This window comes from Olea europaea, chromosome 13 (assembly GCF_002742605.1).
Source record: "Olea europaea var. sylvestris chromosome 13, O_europaea_v1, whole genome shotgun sequence".
In the NCBI taxonomy this organism is placed as follows: domain Eukaryota; kingdom Viridiplantae; phylum Streptophyta; class Magnoliopsida; order Lamiales; family Oleaceae; genus Olea; species Olea europaea.
In genome coordinates, this window is record NC_036249.1 from 25,588,540 (window position 1) to 25,608,685 (window position 20,146).

At 34.3% G+C, this 20,146-nt stretch overlaps 1 protein-coding gene across 1 annotated transcript; it reads right to left on the minus strand.

The window, feature by feature from the left end:
* Window positions 1–939: 939 nt before the first annotated feature.
* On the minus strand, window positions 940–2,742 carry LOC111408589 (nodulation-signaling pathway 2 protein-like). Its single transcript, XM_023038334.1, has one exon. It carries the CDS (start codon window positions 2,740–2,742, stop codon window positions 940–942), a length of 1,803 nt encoding a protein of 600 aa, XP_022894102.1.
* Window positions 2,743–20,146: the final 17,404 nt, after the last annotated feature.

The window sequence follows — 20,146 nt, forward strand, 5'->3', positions numbered from 1 at the left end:
TGTAACTTTCTTTTAGTCGTAAAATAACCATGCTCTTTGTAAAGATTTAGTATGGTTCTTCGTCTTTTAAATATATACTCTTGTCACTTATGTTATTGTTACTTAAGCTATAATAGGGGGTATACAGTATTTGAAAGTCTTTTCAAGCTTACTCGTGTGTTGCCCTTGCACTAGCAATTGTAATTTTTTGTTATCTTCAATCAATGAGCAATTTATTTTTCATACATTCAAATTTTCTGTTGCAAAACATTATTTAAATTGTAATCAAATTGTCTTTGGTCCCGAAACGATCGAGAAAAGGCTGAAGGTAGTCCATCGAAAATGGACTACTGCTGCGTGGTGCCCCTTTCTGTGCTTAGAAGAAAGGTATCCCACGAAACTTGGCCATGATGTACTAACATTGGTCTGGACTCAACCCTTGCCAGGGGGGCTCTTCTCCATCGGCTGCACTTGCCCCAGGCTTGGAGTTATCTGCATCAGGTAGTTATGTTGGTTTACTGTCATCAAGTTATTGTCGCATAAGAACTCTGAGGTAGTTTGCATTGCAAAGGGACTTAAGGATAAGCTCAGCGAGGCTGTTATTAGGATGCTTGTTACTGCCAGATACATATGTATGGTGTCATCAATATAGCATGCTTGTATACAAAGTTTGGATGATACCGGACAGTAATGAAGCTAAAATTTTATTTATTATCATGATCTTGTCCAATCCCAAACATCCACATAACCATTTATCTATAGTATGAGACCATGAAATCCGACATCACTTTTGTGAAGCAAGCAAGATCATATTATTTATTCTCTTCTTCATGTTTGTACATCACAGTTTACATGATTAATAAGAGATTAGAACTAAAACAAAGAATCTGAAAATATAGCAACTTCCTACAGAGAGGGTTAGTATTTTTTCCTATACAATGATTAATTCTATTTTCTTCTTCACGTCCAAGTGGAAACTTTTACCAGAGGTGTGCCCTTCCATTCCAACACCATCTCATTTTCTCTCTGTCCATTGATTTTCGCCTTGTAAGAATTCCCTATTTGGTTTACGATCTGTTTAGCTTCGACTAAGATTTCTTGGCTCAGGCTCTTGCCCTCCAATCCGGTTTCTAATCGAAGATCAGAACATTCTATTGATTCCTCCCAATCTTGGAACCAAGAAAGGGAGCTCATATGAGGTGCTCGAAAAAGACTCTCTAGGGCTGTTCTTGCATCTGCTAGATTTGAGAAACTCTGTTCTAAAGACTCGAACAGGGCTTGATAGTGCTGCAAAATTTCATCGAAGAATGAACTATAACCTGAACAAGTTCTTGAATAAAACTCAGTTTCTCCATATCCAAGTGTCACCATTCCTGCAGAGGCTCCATAATTGGTTAGTACTTCTTTGGCCACCTTTAGAAACTCTTTGACATGGCTCCTCCGCCTCATTCTAGCCATGTGCGGAAGCCTGAACATGCAGTTGAACACCAACCACTCTCTGTCTTGTCCTCTCTTTTTCATCCTGGTTAATTCACTTGCTAGATCTGAAACACTCTTTTCTTCAATTTGTAGTTTCAGACCGAATTCTCTTGCATGATCTTGGAGCTGTCTTTTTGTGCACTCAACATCCCAACAAGGAAAGCTGAATTCATCAGCGGATTTTATCGTTGTCAATTTCAGTGCCTTATGTGTTCGGCTTATGGCCTCAATGATGGGAGGCCATTGTATCCCTTCTCCAATATCAAAATCTACTATATGCAGCGTTGCTGCATCATTCGGCACAGATTCTAGGATTGCTGAGTTGGCAGTGAAATGAGCAAATCTACCATACGGGAGGCCTTGGTAGAAGGCCTTGTACGCTTCGCTAAAATTCTTGACCGATTCTTGTCTCAGGTAGTGGCCTTGATTTTCTTTCGACTGGAATAAATAGAAGGCCAGGCGTTCCATTATCTTCCCTAGGGGATTGCTCTTCTCTTCTATGGAGTTCAAAATCACCTGTGCAAGCTCCTTTTGTCCATTCTCTGTCGCCTCTCCATAAGCCCTTATCAGGTGATGGAGACTCGATTCACTGTCTATTTCCATGACTCCTGGCAATATTTCTGATTCGTTCGTTAAAGGAAACACCACTGGCTTCTCACTAGATTCCTGTGAAAAACAAGGACTATATTCTTCTCCATCCATGGAGATTGGTGTCAAAAAAATTTCTTCATACTCTCTTTCATTTATCCATCCACAGATGTCTGCAATTTCTCCACTTGAAATAGTCTCCAATCCCTCCATGGGTGAAGTCATCAGAATTTCATCGCCCATATTTGGAAGATCAAAGTACTCATCAGAAAACGTTAGAATATGTGATTTCGAAGAAATAACAGAGGATTCTTCAGGCGAATTGGATGAAGGGGAAAAATCAAGATCATCCCCCATGAAGAAGTCCAACTGTGGATCGTAGAATTTGCTTTGATCAAGGTTTGAACCTTTGAGGTTCAAGGTTTCCCAGGAGGGAAGAATTCTCTCTGATTGCATATTTGAGGGCTGTTGAGTTGTAATGTCAAGTATCAAAGAGGATTCTTCAGGCGAATTGGATGAAGGGGAAAAGTCAAGTTCATCCCCCATGAAGAAGTCCAATCTTGGATCGTAGAATTTGCTTTGATCTAGGTTTGATCCTGCGAGGTTCAATGTTTCCCAGGTGGGAAGAATTCTCTCTGATTGCATCATTTTCTTTATTGTATTTGAGGGCTGTTGAGTTCTAATGTCGAGTATCATTTATATACATCAATTTGGTGATAGATTTTGACACAAACAAGAATAAAATATAGAAGAAAGACTCCTCTATTGTCTTCATATTAAATATATTTTAATGATGGTAAAGTTCCACGAGAAGTCTTCTTTCCTTCTTGAAGTCTTCTCTGGTAATTACATGCCAAATATATTATTAATATAGTTAATAATTATCAGTATCTTGTGATTATTAGTCTGCTTGGGACCATCAGGTCTCCTTCATGGCGAAAGAACAATAATTATATATATATATATGTCTATGTATATGTAAATACATATATATATATATTTGTGTATGTATATGTATATACACACACATATATATATGTGTGTATGTCTCTGTGTGTGTGTGTATATATATATATATACAAGTCTCTAATGATGCTTATGATGAATAAGTACAAATTAGGGGTAAATTTCTGCTGTTACCTAATTTTACTTGTAATATGGAAATTTAAAACTCTTCATGCTTGTCTTCAATGAGTTGTTCGTATCAATGGAATTCTTCCATATTGTGATACGTGTATACCCTTTTTATACATAAGCTGCAAAACGATTGGAGAATAATTGACTTATTTTCTGAAAGCTATTTCATTTCGACCTACCCATCTTTCTTTTTTCTTGAAAATAAGATATTAATAATTAGGAATTAGGATTCTTAATATTTTTTTTATTGATGGGCGGGGCCTAATCAGATTATAAGTTCAGATTCTCAAACGTCTTTCTTGTTTTTTGTTTATGCGTCACATTGCTTGGGGCTTTTTCTTATCATTTTATCAGTACTTTCATTTATAGGACAATTAATTTTATTATATAAAAGGTAAAATTTTTCATTAGTTGATCACATCACCTAAGCTTATTGCATCACTTTCTTGATAGTATTTGCAGTTAGGGGGGTTGAATTCTAATTTCAGATATATATCAATTTGGTGATTAGATTTTGACACAAAACAAGCACAAAATATAGAGGAAAGACTGCTCTATTGGTCTTATACATTATAAAATTCAATTATTGTAAAGTTCCACCAGTCTCTTTCCTTCCTTTTGTCTTTTCAGATGTTTTTATTCCAAGTTTATTATTAATATAATATCTAATCAATAGTTATCAATATTTTTTCATTAGTAGTCTACTTGGGAACCAAAAATCACCTTCATAAGGAAGGAACAATACGTGGTTAAATCATATGTTGATACGAAAGTACTTCTAGTTATCTAGAATAACATCTTTGCTTGATAGAGAACGTTGACATCAATTTTGGGTTAACAAAATATTCGATTTCAGTCTCATTCATCTGGCTTAAAAAATTAAATGTTTAAAATTACTTGAAAAAGATGGAGAGAAAAAATATATTAAAAATACTCCCATATTTAAATCAGTAAGGGATTGCAAATTGTAAGATAATCAAGAATGGAGGAATCATTTAGGGTTTATTTGAATGTGTAATGCAAGTCATTTTATTTATAATTATTGGAGGTCTTGTATGCTATTGAGTTGGACTTGACTCTTGATAAATATGAATATGGTTTACCCCTAATCTCCAATGAAAGCTAGAGGTTTTCTTAAGGTGAATTATCACATTAGAGAATATTCTTGTCTTTCCTTCCCATTAATTGTTGTTAAGAAAGGACAAGTGGAGGAAGCTAAATTAATTGACATATTCTCTTTCAGAGTAATTAGCAAAGTACAAATTAGTAGTAATTGATAAGTGTGTTTTTATATACTTATTTGAGCCACAAAATATGACTATTTCTTGATAAATACAGTGGAATATGGCTTAATTCTATTAAATCTTATTTTGTAGGACTATCTTGATGATGTTATGGAATTCAAGAGAAAAGATGCGAAAAGGGGGCCCAAATAAAAGAAAATGAAAGTTCAAGGATTAAAGTGCAAATAATCAAAAGTTGACCCAAAAGGAGAATCGAGGATACAAAGGAGCTAAGTATCAACTCAAGGATAATATGTGATGATAGAAGGACGAAAATGAATATGAAGGACCAAGATGGAAAAGAATGAAAGTTTAGGAACCAAAATGTAAATGAGCCGAAAGATGATCCAAATGGAGAAATGAGGAATTGGATGAACCAAGTACTAATTCAAGGCTATTTTGGATTGATGGAAAGAGGAGAATCAAGGAAAGATGTCAAATTAGGAGTTAATCAAGTTCAGGGACTAAATTGACACAATCGGGAAGTTTATACTACCATGCAGTCACATACTAGTAAACTCCATGCAGTCGCATACACTACAGTAGGAAATTGAGGGGGGGGGGTTTGGCTTAGCCATGCAGCGAATCCTACATTTTTGTTTTTTTCGTTAAAATTCTTATGAAACTTAGTTGGGATGCGATATAAAAACCCAAAAGCCGTCAAATTAAAAAGAGAATGCCTTGGAAGAGAAAAGAACACCATCACAATAACGAAGAGAAACACTTCTTAAAACTATTGTGTATTTTGTTAATTTCTCCATGCTAGGCTAGAGTTTTATGTATTAGGAGATCGATGAGCCTTGTAATGTGAAATTTTGATTCATTGTTTTACAATATTGACATCAAAACACGTATGGATTTGTTTGAATGATTTATATACAATCATTTCCTTCCATGACTATGTGCATGTAATTGTGTGTGGTAACTTATTTTATGCATTTGAGAGAAGGGGAATGAGTTCGACACGGTATAAATCATCGTAAGGTCTGATAGGAGATAGACATATACTACTATGTCTTGCGTGATTCTTTAAGTTCTCACAAAACCACATGCATTCTTATATATTTACACCCATCATAAAGATATAGGCTGGTGGTATATGAGATTATGTTCAACTTTACTCGAGAGAGATTGTTGGATAGATTTAGGAATTTTTCAAAATTTCGACATGTTGTCAAGTTGTGAATCTAGGGTTAAAAGTGAACATTGCTTAGGGATTCGTGCAACCTAGTGTGATTCATATTTATTAATTACATCAATCTTGCATTCAAAACTCACTTTGCATTATAGTTCATCACATTCACATACAATTGCATATTTGGTTAAGTTAGGGTTATTTTAGGTTACTACAAAATCTCAGTGACAATTCGATTTCGGCTAAGGCTGAGTTAGATAAAATGAAGCTACTCAATCTCTGTGGGACGACATTCAGACTCTATTTTTCACTTTATTACTTGTCGCGAATCGTACACTTGCCGGCTTTAAATCAAATTATTATTTCGCAAACAGTAATCCTCTTCTTTTTTCCATTTTCACTTGTATACAAATATAAAACTCTTCATTCTTGTCTACAACATTTCTTTCAGTTTTCATATCAATGGAATCCTTCCATTTTTGGACAGGCGTAACCGATTTTATGCTAAAACTAAAAAAAGATCATTGACTTCTTTTTTGAATGCTATTTCAACCTACCAGTCTTTCTTTTTCCATGAAAATAAGTTTAATTGTCGTTGCCAGAAATCCTTTCATAGTCCATTCAATGACAATTTCCCAGTACTCTGGCGACATAAATTTTTGCTTTTTGACAATGGGAAGAAACAACATAAGAGAGAGTAGCCTCAGTGGTTTTTGCTTGATTAAGTGTTTAACAATGGATAATGTTTTCATTTTTACTTTTGTCTTCTTATTTGTATGCACACATCTTATTTATGCATCATCTGATCCATGTATAAGATCATGAGTTCAGGTAATTTGGGGCCGATTAATTTAGTGAAAAACTATTGATTCTTGATAATATTGAAGAGATATAGATGAAAATTTCCATCTTCTTGATGATTTTCCATACACAAAGACCTATAATTATACACACAGACCTCTAATCTTCTTGATGAATACTTTTCAATATTGAGTTAATGATTATTGATTGGAATTCTTAATATTTTTCTAGTGAGGGGAGAAGCCTAATTATATTGTAATTTAAGATTCTCAATTGTCTTTAATGTTGTTTGCTTATGAATTGCTATTGCATGGATGAAGGTTTTGCTAATCATTGTATCACACTTCCATTTATTAGATAATTAACTTTTATGATAAAAATGATTTCAAATTTATTTGTTATCATCAACAACTTTCCAAGTGTATAACATTCAGTTATTTAAATTTGTAATTCGAATGATGTGTGAAACCAGCACAACATTATTTCCTGCTTGCGTGAATCATCAAGAGCACTATTTACGGCCTTGCAGAGCTATTTTCAACAAATTCAAATTTTGCATTTTTTTTTTCAAAACTCAGATGTAAAGTTAATAGATGAGATACTCACGTGCTATTGATTTTTTCAACTCGATGTAACGCTTTACATAATCTTTACATGATATGCTAATACGAACACATTTGGGATTTGAGATATGCGAATTCATTTGAGACATGTGATTCCTTCAGGATTCAAGTACAATTATCAAATATGTATCTAGCTTTTAGTACATATGCTTCATTTTCTAGCTACGAAATGTGCGTATGGATTATATTGTTTTATGTATAATATTAAATGGGAATTAAAGTGCAAGGATCTTACTGCATATGTTGGAAATATTTACCCTCTCAAATTATTAGTTTTAGATTAACAACAATCAGGATCGATGGTGGAGGTCAAGGTCAAAGACTCAAGAAAAAACAGAGTTGTTGGACAAATTGTTGTCAAACGACCTCTCGGATGAAATCCAGTTTAATTTATCAGTCGGCTTTGATAGTATGACTAAACGATATATCAACACCCAAATCAAAACGACCCAACTGAAGAAGTTAATTGGACCATTTGAAGCGACCAAATAATTTGAGTTGCTCATGAGACGATTATTTACCTACTTGGATGGCTAGTATTACTACTGACCCATTCTACAGCCAGTTAATGTCTATTGGGCCCGTGACCCATTAGCTTAACCTAATGGACTTACCTTCTTGGGAAATTGAGTACCTATATATTCTTCCTTTATTCTTGGCCTCACAAGACTTGTATTCTTCTTGGGCATTCTTGCTTGATTCTTCTTTGACGTGCCTTTGTGGTTACTTTCTTGATGTTTTTGCTCCTCCTTTGTGGTGTTCTCTAAGCCAATAAATATCTAGCAGCCATAGGTGGAGACTTTGAGGTATTCCTGGGTCGTTTGATTTGTGGTGTTGATTTGGATATGTAAACTGACCCTGTAAAAACCTTTGTGGTTGGCAATTGGTGACTTTACATGAGTAAACTACTAGAGTATTTTCTAGTTGCATGTTTACATTGCTGGTTTTTTTCTTTTTTAACTTATGTTTGAATATTTTGGAATTTGGAACTATGTTTAGTATCTGATCTCAAGGTTTATGTGGTTTACAAACCTAATTTTTTCTTCGATAACATGTTTATGCTGTTTGATTATGATGTAAAGGCGGTAAAGTGACCAAACAGTCACCTGGTCAGTGTGTTTCACATTTCTTGGAATGGCTAGATGGGTTTTGAAGCCTGATGATTTGTCTATCCGTGAAAATTTGAATCACTTCCATTGGATGTTTGTAAAGTAGTTAGGTCGTTCTTGTGAGCTGTGACAATACTACCCAAAGACTATTCACGTGCAACTTCTTCGAACAATTTGAAGCGCTAATTGGGATTAGTTAAATTATTAAACATAGACATGTTGTGCATGGATGAATTTTATAAACACTTTACAAATTTCAGAATCAGTAAAGAAAGATGAGTATGGAAAAAAAATTTGGTGATAAATTGCTCAACCTGGAAAAGTGATAAACCATTTCCTTAGGTTAAAATTTTTAAAATACCAAAATTTGTTTGAACTTTCTATTGGGCTGTGTGCCCATATAGTATAATTTTGCTAATGTAAAAAAAAAAATTCAAATTAAATAAAATTATGTTTACTTTATTTATTGCATATATCTATTATTGAGCATGCGGAATTAAAGTGCCTATGATCACTTGTGAGAATATGAGTTGGGTGCTTGGTTTGAGAAGTACAGTGTGACACAACTTATATTTTGATATTAAATAATTTGTTCACAATCTATGTATAAGGGTGGTCACCTTATATTGGAAGATTGTAGTGTTGATTAATTCACTATTCGAGTTTGTGATTTGTCCTTATTATAGAAATAGTTAAAGGTGACACTAGTACAGTTGGAGTGTATTGAACGGACCTTATGCTGAATTTAATTTTAGAGCATGACCGTGTGGAGAATTAAATTTCACTTGACCGCTGTATATTTCATCTGAATCCCTTGACAGAATTATGTATATCTTTTCGTGATTTTTTATGGTTCTTTGATTCATCAATGGGTGAGATCAATTTGATTGGTCAAATATTTCGATGAGTTGAGAACTTGAGAATGAGTGGAGTAGAGAACATGAATTTGTATCGGGAACCATCACCCTAAAAATGGGTATAATGACTACTTAAGTATTTACTATTGAATGGTTAAAACCTGATCTCAGTGTTTAGTGACGGCTAAACTTCGACATCAGTGATTTGTTTACCTGACCATTGAAGAAAATGAAACATAAGTTAGTGAGAATAATTAGAGGGGCAAAACTGTCATTTATGCTCGTACCTAATTATCGGATCTCGGATGGGGATAAAATACATTTACGGCAGGTCAGAGGAAAGTATTACAGATTTATTGGCTTCTGTGACCTTATATATTCCAAGAGTTCAGTTTTTTGCCTTTAGTGGAAAAATCAAAGACTAATAATTAGATTGGGTGGTCTAGGGTCGACTAGACATGATCTAATTATTGGAGCTTGGAAAATATATGTCTGATTAGGTCCCTGTGGTAGCTCCATAAAGTATTATAACTTAATTACGATAATTATAATAGTTTTGGGCTTAATTATAATTATAATAAAATTCTGTACTTGATTGTAATTACTATGAAAGTTATAAACTTAATTGTCATTGTAATTGAAGTTTTAGGACTACACGTGCAATTAAATTCAAACTAATTAGAATTAGACTTAAATTAAAACTCATCTTGAGTTTTAATTAGAACTCTTGTTTGAACGTGAAATTATAATTGTACTAGAATTGTATCATCTTTTTCTCTATAAATAGAGACTAGATTGACAGAAAAATACTGCAACATTCATAATTCCATAATATTCAAATTTGTAGAGAGAAAAAAAGAGAGCGAATATATTATTTTCTTGTTGTCTAAAATTCAAAAATTAGTTTCTTGATTAATTGAAAGAAAGTGCCCACACATCGGTGTAGTCTTTGCGTTGGAGAATACCATAGAAGGCTTGAAAGTTTGAAGCACCAAAATGCTTTCAATTAAAGGAGACGGAAGTTCGTGGATCGGAGTTAATTCAAGTTTGATCATTGAACTTAGGTAAAAGATTCGAATCCTTTAATTTTGTTATAACATACACATGAACATCTAAATGATCTTACTTATTGAATTAAAGAAAATTTTAATATCTGATTAATTTCGCTTCCACATTCCAACAACTAGTATCAGAGCAATTTAGGTCGTTCACGTGCTTGTTATTGATTGCATGTTCTGTTTGAGCGATGTTTAGGAAAATTTTACATGTTTATTGAATGATTGGACTATTTTAAACTGTGAACCAATTATTTGTGGCCAGTCTTTGATATTATTTGTTATTTCGAGTCTGTAACAAGATAGGTGGATTACGACTCCATCATCTTGATTTAATTTTCTGTATAATTTGATTCAAAATTTGTGAGCCTACGGGACATAGAAATTTATGTAATTCTTATAATTTTCGGATCTTGTAGGTTGATTCAAAATTGAAGATGGAGGACAAAATAATTTAAAGATTTGTATTTAAAAAAATTATTTTTTAACAATTTGACTGCCTTCTCAGTAGATGGTCTCACTATCTACCTTGCAGATCGATTCGTCCGTAATTGGATTTTTAAAAAAATTGATTTTTGAAATTAATTACAGGTATAGTGGCAGAGACTTCCTTGCTATTTTTGGAAAAGCTATTGTTGGATGCTTGGAGATTTTGGGCTGGAGATTTAGATTATGTTTTGGGCTTTAGTTCAATTTACTTATTTCTTGAGTCTTTTAGAGCCACAAATAATTTTTATTTTTATCGTTTTATGAATGCTTTAAATTTTTGTTTGAAATATTGTCATTTTTGATATCATGACATATAGATTTATTTATGACATCGCCCGTGATACTATGAATATGGTGCATAGCATTAAACACGGATTTTTCTTTGATTAATTTAATTTAAATTAAATTTTTCTGAATAGAAAAATTGGAATAAACTGTATATTAATTTAATTAATATGAGCAATTGGTAATTATTTCAATTAAAATCCATTATTTTAAATGATTGAGTGGGAGAGGGTGTTTATTTAAATAAAAACTCACGGTTTCCTTTGGTCAATCCATAAGCAAAGTAACGCGCTTGACTCGTACTGGTAATGCAATGGACTCCCTGTAGAAAGGCCGCATGGTTCAAGTTGCTTGATTGTATTTCTTTACGATAAAATCGTCTAAATAAAATATAATTTGTGATCATCCTATAGATGACGAAATTATTTTCAAGTGTTTAGAGATTGAGACAAAGGTTGTACACTGAAATCAAAATTATCTATGAACATCCTATAGAGACCCTCGTTTATAATTTTGGTGACCAAATAAAGCAATCCTAGGCTTAATATAGACATTTAGCGACAGACATATTTTGTTTAGTGAGAGGGTCTCAACTGGATTAGTGGACACATTGACCTTTCCTATAGAGAGGCATGTTGGATCACAGGGATCAAGTCATCGTTGCATTATTGTAGTTAGATGGATCGACACATGCATTCATGTATCATATGCTAAATTGTCATTCGCTGCTCAATTTTTAATATGCAATAAATTGTTATTTTTCAGCAAAATGTCTCTTAGTGCTTTTTCCATTATTTTAAAACAAAATCAACTTGTCAGGGATAATTATGTGGACGGAAACGTAATTTGATGTTTGTGCTTATTACCCAAAAACTTGATTTTATGCTCGAAGAGGAGTGTCTCGAGGTACCTACTGAGGCTATAGGCAAGTCCAAGAGGGCTGCGTATGATAAGTGGATCGCTGCTGCCAAGATGGCTCGTTGTTACATTTTGGTATCCATGTCAAACGTGTTACAGCAAAAACTTGAAAGTCAGGAAACTTCTTATGACATACTAGAAAGCTTGAAGGGCATGTTTGGACATCAAAGTAGGAGGGCTCACTTTGAGGCCATTTGTACCTTACAGAACATCTGTATAAAACCTGCAACGCCTATGAAAGATCATATGTTGACTATGATTGCACACTTCAATGTGGCGGTGAATCTGGGTACAACTATTGATCAGGAAACTCAAGTTGATATTGTGTTGAATTCTTTATCTGATATGTTTTCACAGTTTACTGTGGACTATCACTTGCACAAGATGAATATGCTATTAATTGAGTTGATGAATGAGTTGCAAAATGTGGAAAGTGGTCTCAAGGATGAGGGTGGCCATGCTTATACGGCAATTGCTAGCTCCTCTAGCTCCAAGCCAAAAGGCGGAATTGGAAAGAAGAGGAAGAGATCTAACAATAAACCATGAAGCAATAAAAATCCTAAATCAGATGAAAGACTGAAAGGTAAGTGTTTCCACTGTGGTCGCAAAGGACACTAGAAGAAAGACTGCCTTGATGCACTAGCTAAAAAGCTGGGCGTTGGAGAGTTTTTTATTGCTGAGTCATGTTTGGTGGTTGATTCTACAAATTCCTGGGTTGTAGACTCTGGAGCCACTAATCATATATGCATGTCTATGCAGGTGTTTCAAGATAGCAGAAGACTCAGTGATGGCCAGTTTAAAATTATTGTGAGCACAGGAGCTATAGTTTCAGCAAGAGCAGTAGGAGTAGTTTACTTTTATTTCAATAGTGGTAGGTGTTTAATTCTTAAAGACTATTATTATGTCCTGTGGATGAAGCGAAATTTGATTTCTGTTTCTTATTTAATATGACAAGGTTATTCTGTAAACTTTGCGCACGATGCACTTTATATTCTCAAGAATAAAGCTCCTATTTGTGCTGGATATTTGGTGAATGGTCTTTATATTTTAAATTATGCCACAAATGAAATAAATGTTACTTCTGCAAATCATGAACGAATATCTAACCATACTAGTGATACTTATTTATGGCATTTTAGATTTGGACATATTAATCTTAACATGATACAAAGATTGGCTAGAGATGGTCCAATTAACACATTAAGGTCGAACCATTGCTAGTTTGTGATTCTTGTTTGAAAGATAAAATGACCAAGAGATCCTTTCTAGCAAAAGGACATAGAGCCAAAGAAGTATTAGAAGTAGTTCATTCTGATGTATGTGGACCCATGAATACACTTGTGAGAGGGGTTTATGAGTATTTTATCACTTTTACCGATGATTACTCTAGATTTGGATACATCTACCTAATGACTCAAAAGTTAGATGCTTTTGAAAAATTTCAAAGAGTATCGGGCTGAGGTCGAGAAATATTTAGGTAAGAGTATTAAGAAAATTCAATTAGATCGAGGTGGCGAATATTTCTCGAAAAAATTCAGGGACTACTTGACAGAAAATGGTATTGTTTCTCAATTGAGTGCGCTGGGTACACCCCAATAGAATGGCGTTTCAGAAAGGAGAAATATGACATTGTTAGACATGGTTAGGTCAATGATGAGTTTTGCAACTCTACTTATCTCATTTTGGGGATATGCACTGGAAACAGCAACATATGTTCTTAACTTAGTTCTTTCTAAGTCAGTTCCCAAGACTCCCCTGAAATTATGGAATGGGCGCAAGCCTAGTTTACATCATATTCGAATTTGGGGATGTCCAGCTCATGTGCTGAAAAGGAAGGTAGAGAAGTTGGAGTCTAGATCAGAGATATGCCTGTTTGTGGGATACCCTAAAAGTACCAGGGGATATTATTTTTACAGTCCTCTAGTTAGGAAAGTCTTTGTTAGCACAAATGCCACTTTTCTAGAGGCTAAGTATATTAATGAACATCAGTCAAAAAGTAAGGTCATGTTGGAAGAAATGAGTGAGAGCAATTCCACCACATCGATTCCTGAAACACAATCTCATGACAAACAACCCTTGATATCAGATATACCTAAATAATGTGTTTTGAGTGGGAGAGATGAGTTATCCAATCCTATAGATCAAGTAAACATTGAAGGTATTGAGGAGGTAATGGAACCACCTAATGGTAATACCAATATTGATACAAATGTTACAATTCCAAACAATGCCACAGTCTAGGATCCACTGCCCCTTAGACAAAGTTAGAGGGTTTTCAAACCACCTTCTAGGTACATGTTAGTTGGAGAGTTCAATCAGGCGATCTCCACAACATAAGTTGATGACCCGACTTCATATAAGGAGGCCACGAATGATGTGCATGCAGATTTATGGCAACAAGCTATGAATGCTGAAATGGAATCTATGCATTCCAATCAGGTATGGGAACTTATAGATGCACCAGAAGGTATAAAACCCATTGGGTACAAATGGGTCTATAAGAGAAAGAGAGGAGCAGACGGGAAAATGGAAACTTTCAAAGCAAGGCTAGTGACTAAGGGTTTCACCAAACGAGAAGGCATCGATTACGAGGAGACATTTTCGTTCGTGACTATGCTTAACTCTATCCAAATTCTTTTATTCATTGCAACTCATTTTGATTATGAGGTGTAGCAAATGGATGTCAAGACAGCCTTTTTGAATGGCCATCTTGAGGAATGTATCTATATGGTGCAACCAGACGGATTCATAGAACCTGGTCATGAAGACAAAGTCTGCAATCTTCAATGGTCCATTTATGGGTTGAAGCAAGCATCAAGATCTTGGAACAAGATTCAACGACGTGATTAAGACATATGGTTTTGATCAGAACTTTGACGAACACTGTGTCTATAAGAAGATACAGGGGAAAATTGTATTTTTTTCTCGTGCTATATGTGGATGATATTCTACTAATTGAAAATGATGTTGAAGCATTATCGTCTACTAAAGCGTGGTTGGCTTAACAGTTTCATATGAAGGACTTAGGAGAAGCTAGCTGTATTCTAGGTATTCAGATCTTAAGAGATCGAAAAACAAGCAAATAGCTCTATCCCAAGCTTCATACATTGCTAAAATACTTGTCAAATTTGCCATTCAAGATTCCAAGAAAGGTAATTTAATTTTCAGACATGGAATCTAGCTCTCTAAGGATCAGTCCCCTAAGACTCCTGAAGAGGTAGAGCGTATGAGTAAGATACCTTATACATTAGTAGTTGATAGTCTCATGTATGCCATGCTGTGCACTAGACTTGACATTTGTTATGCTGCTAGTATGGTGAGTCAATATCAATCTAACCTTGGATCGGAACAATGGGTGGCTGTAAAGCATATCCTGAAGTACCTTCGAAGGACAAGGAATTACATGCTAGTTTACTCGTCACCAGATCTTGTTCCTGTAGGTTATACAGATTCAAGCTTCCAGGCTGATATGGACTCTCGCAGGTCTACATCAGGATCACTGTTTACACTTAGTGGTGGGGCCATTATTTGGAGAAGTATCAAACAATCATGTATTGCTGATTCCACCATGGAGGCTGAGTATGTGACAGCTTGTGAAGCCGCTAAGGAAGCGTTGTGACTCAAAAAATTCCTAACGGATATCGAGGTGGTGCCTACATCCGCACAACCCTTGACATGGTACTGTGATAACAGTGGGGCAGTGGTAAATGTTAAAGAACCAATGAGTCATCAAAGGGGTAAACATATTAAACGAAAATATCATCTCTTGAGAGAGATAGTTAATAGAGGAGATGAAATTGTCAGTAAAATTGCTACTGGGGATAACCTCGCGGATCCGTTTACAAAGAGCCTATCGGCTAAGGTTTTTAATGGACATGTGCAATGCATGGGGTTACAGGACATGACACATATACTCTAGGGAAAGTGAGAGATTCGTTGGGATATGTGCCCATGTAGTATAGTTTTACTGATGTAAAAATAACAATAATTTTTTATATTGAATAAAATTATATTTACTTTATTTATTGCATTTATTTATTATTGAGCATGCGGAATTAAAGTGTCTATGATTATTTGTGATAATATGAGTTGTGTACTTGCATTGAAAAGTACAGTGGGACACAACTTATATTTTGATTATAAATAATTTGTTCACAATCTATTTATAAGGGTTGGAACCTTATATTGGAAGGTTATAGTGTTGACCAATTCACTATTCGGGTTTGTAATTTGTCTTTATCACAAAAATAGTTAAAGATGACACTAGTACACTTGGAATATATTGAACGGATCACGTGTCAAATTTAATTCTATAGCATGACCGTGCGGAGAATTAAATCCCACTTGACCGCTGTGTATTTCATCTGAATCCCTTCACAGAATTATGTATATATTTTCATGATTTTTAATGGTTTTTTGATTCATCAATGGGTGAGATCAATTTGATTGGTCAAATATTTCAATGAGTTGGGAACTTGAGAATGAGCAGAGTAGAGAATATGAATTCATATCGGGAACCGTCACCCTGAAAATGGGTAGAGTGACTACTTAAGTATTTTCTGTTGAACGGTTAAAACCTGAGCTCAGTGTTTAGGGACGGTTAAACTTCGACATCTGTGATTTGTTCACAAAACTGTTGAAGAAAATGAAACTTAAGTTAGTGAGAATAATTAGAAGGGCAAAACGGTCATTTATGCTTGTACCTAATTATCGAATCTCGGATGGGGATAAAATACATATACAACAAGTCAAAAGAAAATATTATAGATTTATTGGTTTCTGTGATTTTATATATTTCAAGGGTACAATCTTTTGCCTTTAGTGTAAAAAACAAAGACTAATAATTAGATTGGGTGGTTTAGGGTCGACTAGATAGGATCTAATTATTGGAGCTTGAAAAATATATGTCCGATTAGGTCCTATGGTAGCTCCATAAAGTATTGTAACTTAATTACGGTAATTATAATAGTTTTGGACTTAATTGTAATTACAATAAAGTTTTGTACTTGGTTGTAATTACTATGAAAGTGATAAATTTAATTGTAATTGTAATTGAAGTTCTAGGACTACACGTGTAATTAAATGCAAACTAATTAGAATTGGACTTAAATTAGAACTCCTACTTGAGTTTTAATTAGAACTCTTGTTTGAATGTAAAATTATAATTGTACTAGAATTGTATCATTTTTTTCTATAAATAGAGACTAGATGGACAGAAAAATACTTCAACATTCATAATTCTATAATATTCAAATTTGTAGAGAGATAAAATATATTATTTTCTTGTTGTCCAAAATTCAAGAATTAGTCTTTGGATTAATTGAAAAAAGGTGTCCACACACCGGTGTAGTCTTTGCGTTGAAGAATACCATAGAAGTCTTGAAGGTCTGAAGCACCAAAATCCTTGCAATTAAAGGAGACGGAAGTTTGCGGATCAGAGTTAATTCAAGGCTGATCATTAAACTTAGGTAAAAGATTTGAATCCTTTAATTTTGTTATAACATACACGTGAACATCTAGACGATCTTGCTTATTGAATTAAAGAAAATTTTAATTTCTAATTAATTTCGCTTCTGCATTCCAACACTTTCATGCTCAAATCAATACTGTTTGTCTTTTGCTATTCATTAATTGGCTGTAGTAATGCATCAGGTTATCTTTTTGAGCTCGTACTTCATGACTTTAACTACCAGCAGTATATCCTTGTTGGAAGTTTGTACCTTTCAATTCTAATACTCAAAAAAGGCATTCACATCCCATTTAATTTTCTTGGCATTTGAATTTTTAGCCTTCAATTTTTTAGCATTTGAGGTTCTCACTGTCGAATTCAAAAAATAATTTGTCTTTGCGGTCTGGAGGCTTTGTTGGATGACTATTGTTGGTTGAGAACATCTTCATATTGCTTTGACCATTTTATCTATACCATAGGTGAATGTATGAATTCTGACATGTTGGGAATCTTCATATGGGTGTAAAATATTGCAAGCAATAATTATGTGCTGTGTCTTATTTCCCGGGATTTATTAGGATAGTCAATCCCTCCGTTTTTCGAGATGAATGATGACTAGGTAACACTGTGTAAAAATGAGAGAACAACCATAATTTTGTATTTTTGAGTGAGCAAATAGTAACTAAATGTAAAGGTTGATGATTACTCATTTAACTGACTTTCAAATTTTAATACGATTATTGTCAAGCAGAATTTTCAGCCACCATGTGAATATTTTTGTCAAGGTGGACGAACAGAATAGAGATGGATGTTTGATCGATAACGTTGTGTAAAAGTGAGTAAGCAACCAATATTTTTGAGTGAGTAATTAGTAATCAAAGGTAAAGGTTAACTCCCTTTTTCCCACCGTCCTAGTATAGTTAGAATTCTTTTCTCAAGGCAATGCTGCTTCAATCATTCTAAGAACCTATAAAATGGGATATTTTTACTAAATAGCCTAGATCATGAATTACCTTGTTCTCTTTTACATGTTTGATGTTCTTACAACATATTTTACATGAGACATCAATGAGAGATTACGAATAAACAAAATTATCTGAATATATAGAACACTTCCTAAAGACGAGAGGAAAGTTCCCCCAACACTATTGGTTTCCGTTGTCTTTACATCCAATTAGAAACTCTTACTAGTGGTTTGCCCTTCCATTCCAACACAATCTCGAGTTCTCTGTGTCCTTCGATCTTCTCCTTGTACAAATTCTCTCTTTCATTTATGATCTGCTTAGCTTTGACTAAGCTTTCTTGGCTCTATTTTTGGCACTACAATCCAGTTTCTGATTGAAGATCAGAGTTTTCCATCAATTCCTCTGAGTCTTGAAACCAAGCAAGGGAACTCGTATAAGATGCTAGGAAGACTCTCCATGGGTGTTCTTGCATCCACTTTATGAACTGGAAAATTCTAGGATTGCCTAGGTGGCAGTGAAATGAGCAAATGTCCCATACGGAGGCCTTGGTAGAATGCCCAGAAAGCTGCCCTAAAATTCTTGAGTAATTCTTGTGGGAGGTAACCGCCTTGATTTTCTTCATCTGGAATAAATAGAATGCCAGACGTTCCCCCCTCTTTCCCAGGGAATTGCTCTTCTCCTCTATGGAGTTTAAAATCACCCGTGCAAGCTCCTTCTGTCCATTCTCTGTCGCATCTACATAAGCCCGTGTCAGGCAATGGAGATTCGACTCATTTTCTATTTCCATGACTCCTGGAAAAAATTATTACTCGTTGATTAATAGAAACACCATTGACTTCTCACTGGATTCTGCCGAAAGAGGAGGACTCCATTCATCTCCATCCATGGAGATTGGTGTTGAAAAATTTCTTTCACACTCTTTCATTAATACATCCACAGATGTCTGCAATTTCTCTACTTGAAAGTCTACTTGGGACCCATTGTTCTCCTTCAAGGAGGAGGAACAATATGCGATTAAAAATCATGTGTGAACAATATTGGGTTTACAGAATGTTTATTTCAATTTTCATCCGCAATCTTAAGAAATTACTAACATCAAAGTTTATCTACTAGAAAGTTTTGAGGAACTTTCAAAAAGACAATCTGATATTTAATAAAGTAATTTGAATTTTGATGAGACTTTCTGCAGCTGAATTTTTATCAAGAATGGGAAATTGTGGTTATTTTTCCCATTAGTTTTTGTTAAGAAAGGAGAAATGGAGGAAGTTAAATTATTTTTTCACATTTTATTAAATCTTAGTCTCTATTGATGCTTACAAGGAATAACAAATTAGTAGTCAATTTTTTCTACTGTTACCTAATTTTACTTGTAGTATACAAAGTTAATACTCTTCATGCTTGTCTTCAGTGAGCTTTTCATATCAATGGAATTCTTCCATTATGTAACACGTATATGCTCGTTCTTGTGGCGGACACTTGGTGGTGGTGATTTGCAAGCCACAATGACAAGCAAAAGAGTGGAAGAAAAGGAAAGTGGTGAATACAAATGGCAGCCACCAGTTTGTTTCTTCAAGCACAAACCACACACTTTTCTTTCATTTGCATAGTCACACTCACCCCCCACAAGGTGGGGAGGAGATGGATATATAATGAATTAGTTTAGGTTAACAAATTTGCCGAAGGCTAATTGGGCCAACAATCCAATCCACTACTAAACAAGTAATTGGGTTATTAATATATCACAACCAATACAAAGTCACAACTTTGGCATCCAAAAGTGTTGAGCCACGAGCAACACTAACTCAAACGAAAATTTCATAATTAAGATTATAACTATCACACATTTCAATATTAAGAAAATAAGTTTCAAACTTTAAAAATCTGATTTTTATTAAATTTTATTTATGATTTAATTAATAAATTATTTATTTTATTAATTAAATATATTTAGGTTATAGATATGTACAATTTGGTCACAAATTAACGATTTAGTT

What these genes read in the sequence shown, in the direction of transcription:
- LOC111408589 (XM_023038334.1), bottom strand. Translation starts at nt 2,742, where the DNA reads ATGATACTCGACATTAGAACTCAACAGCCCTCAAATACAATAAAGAAA.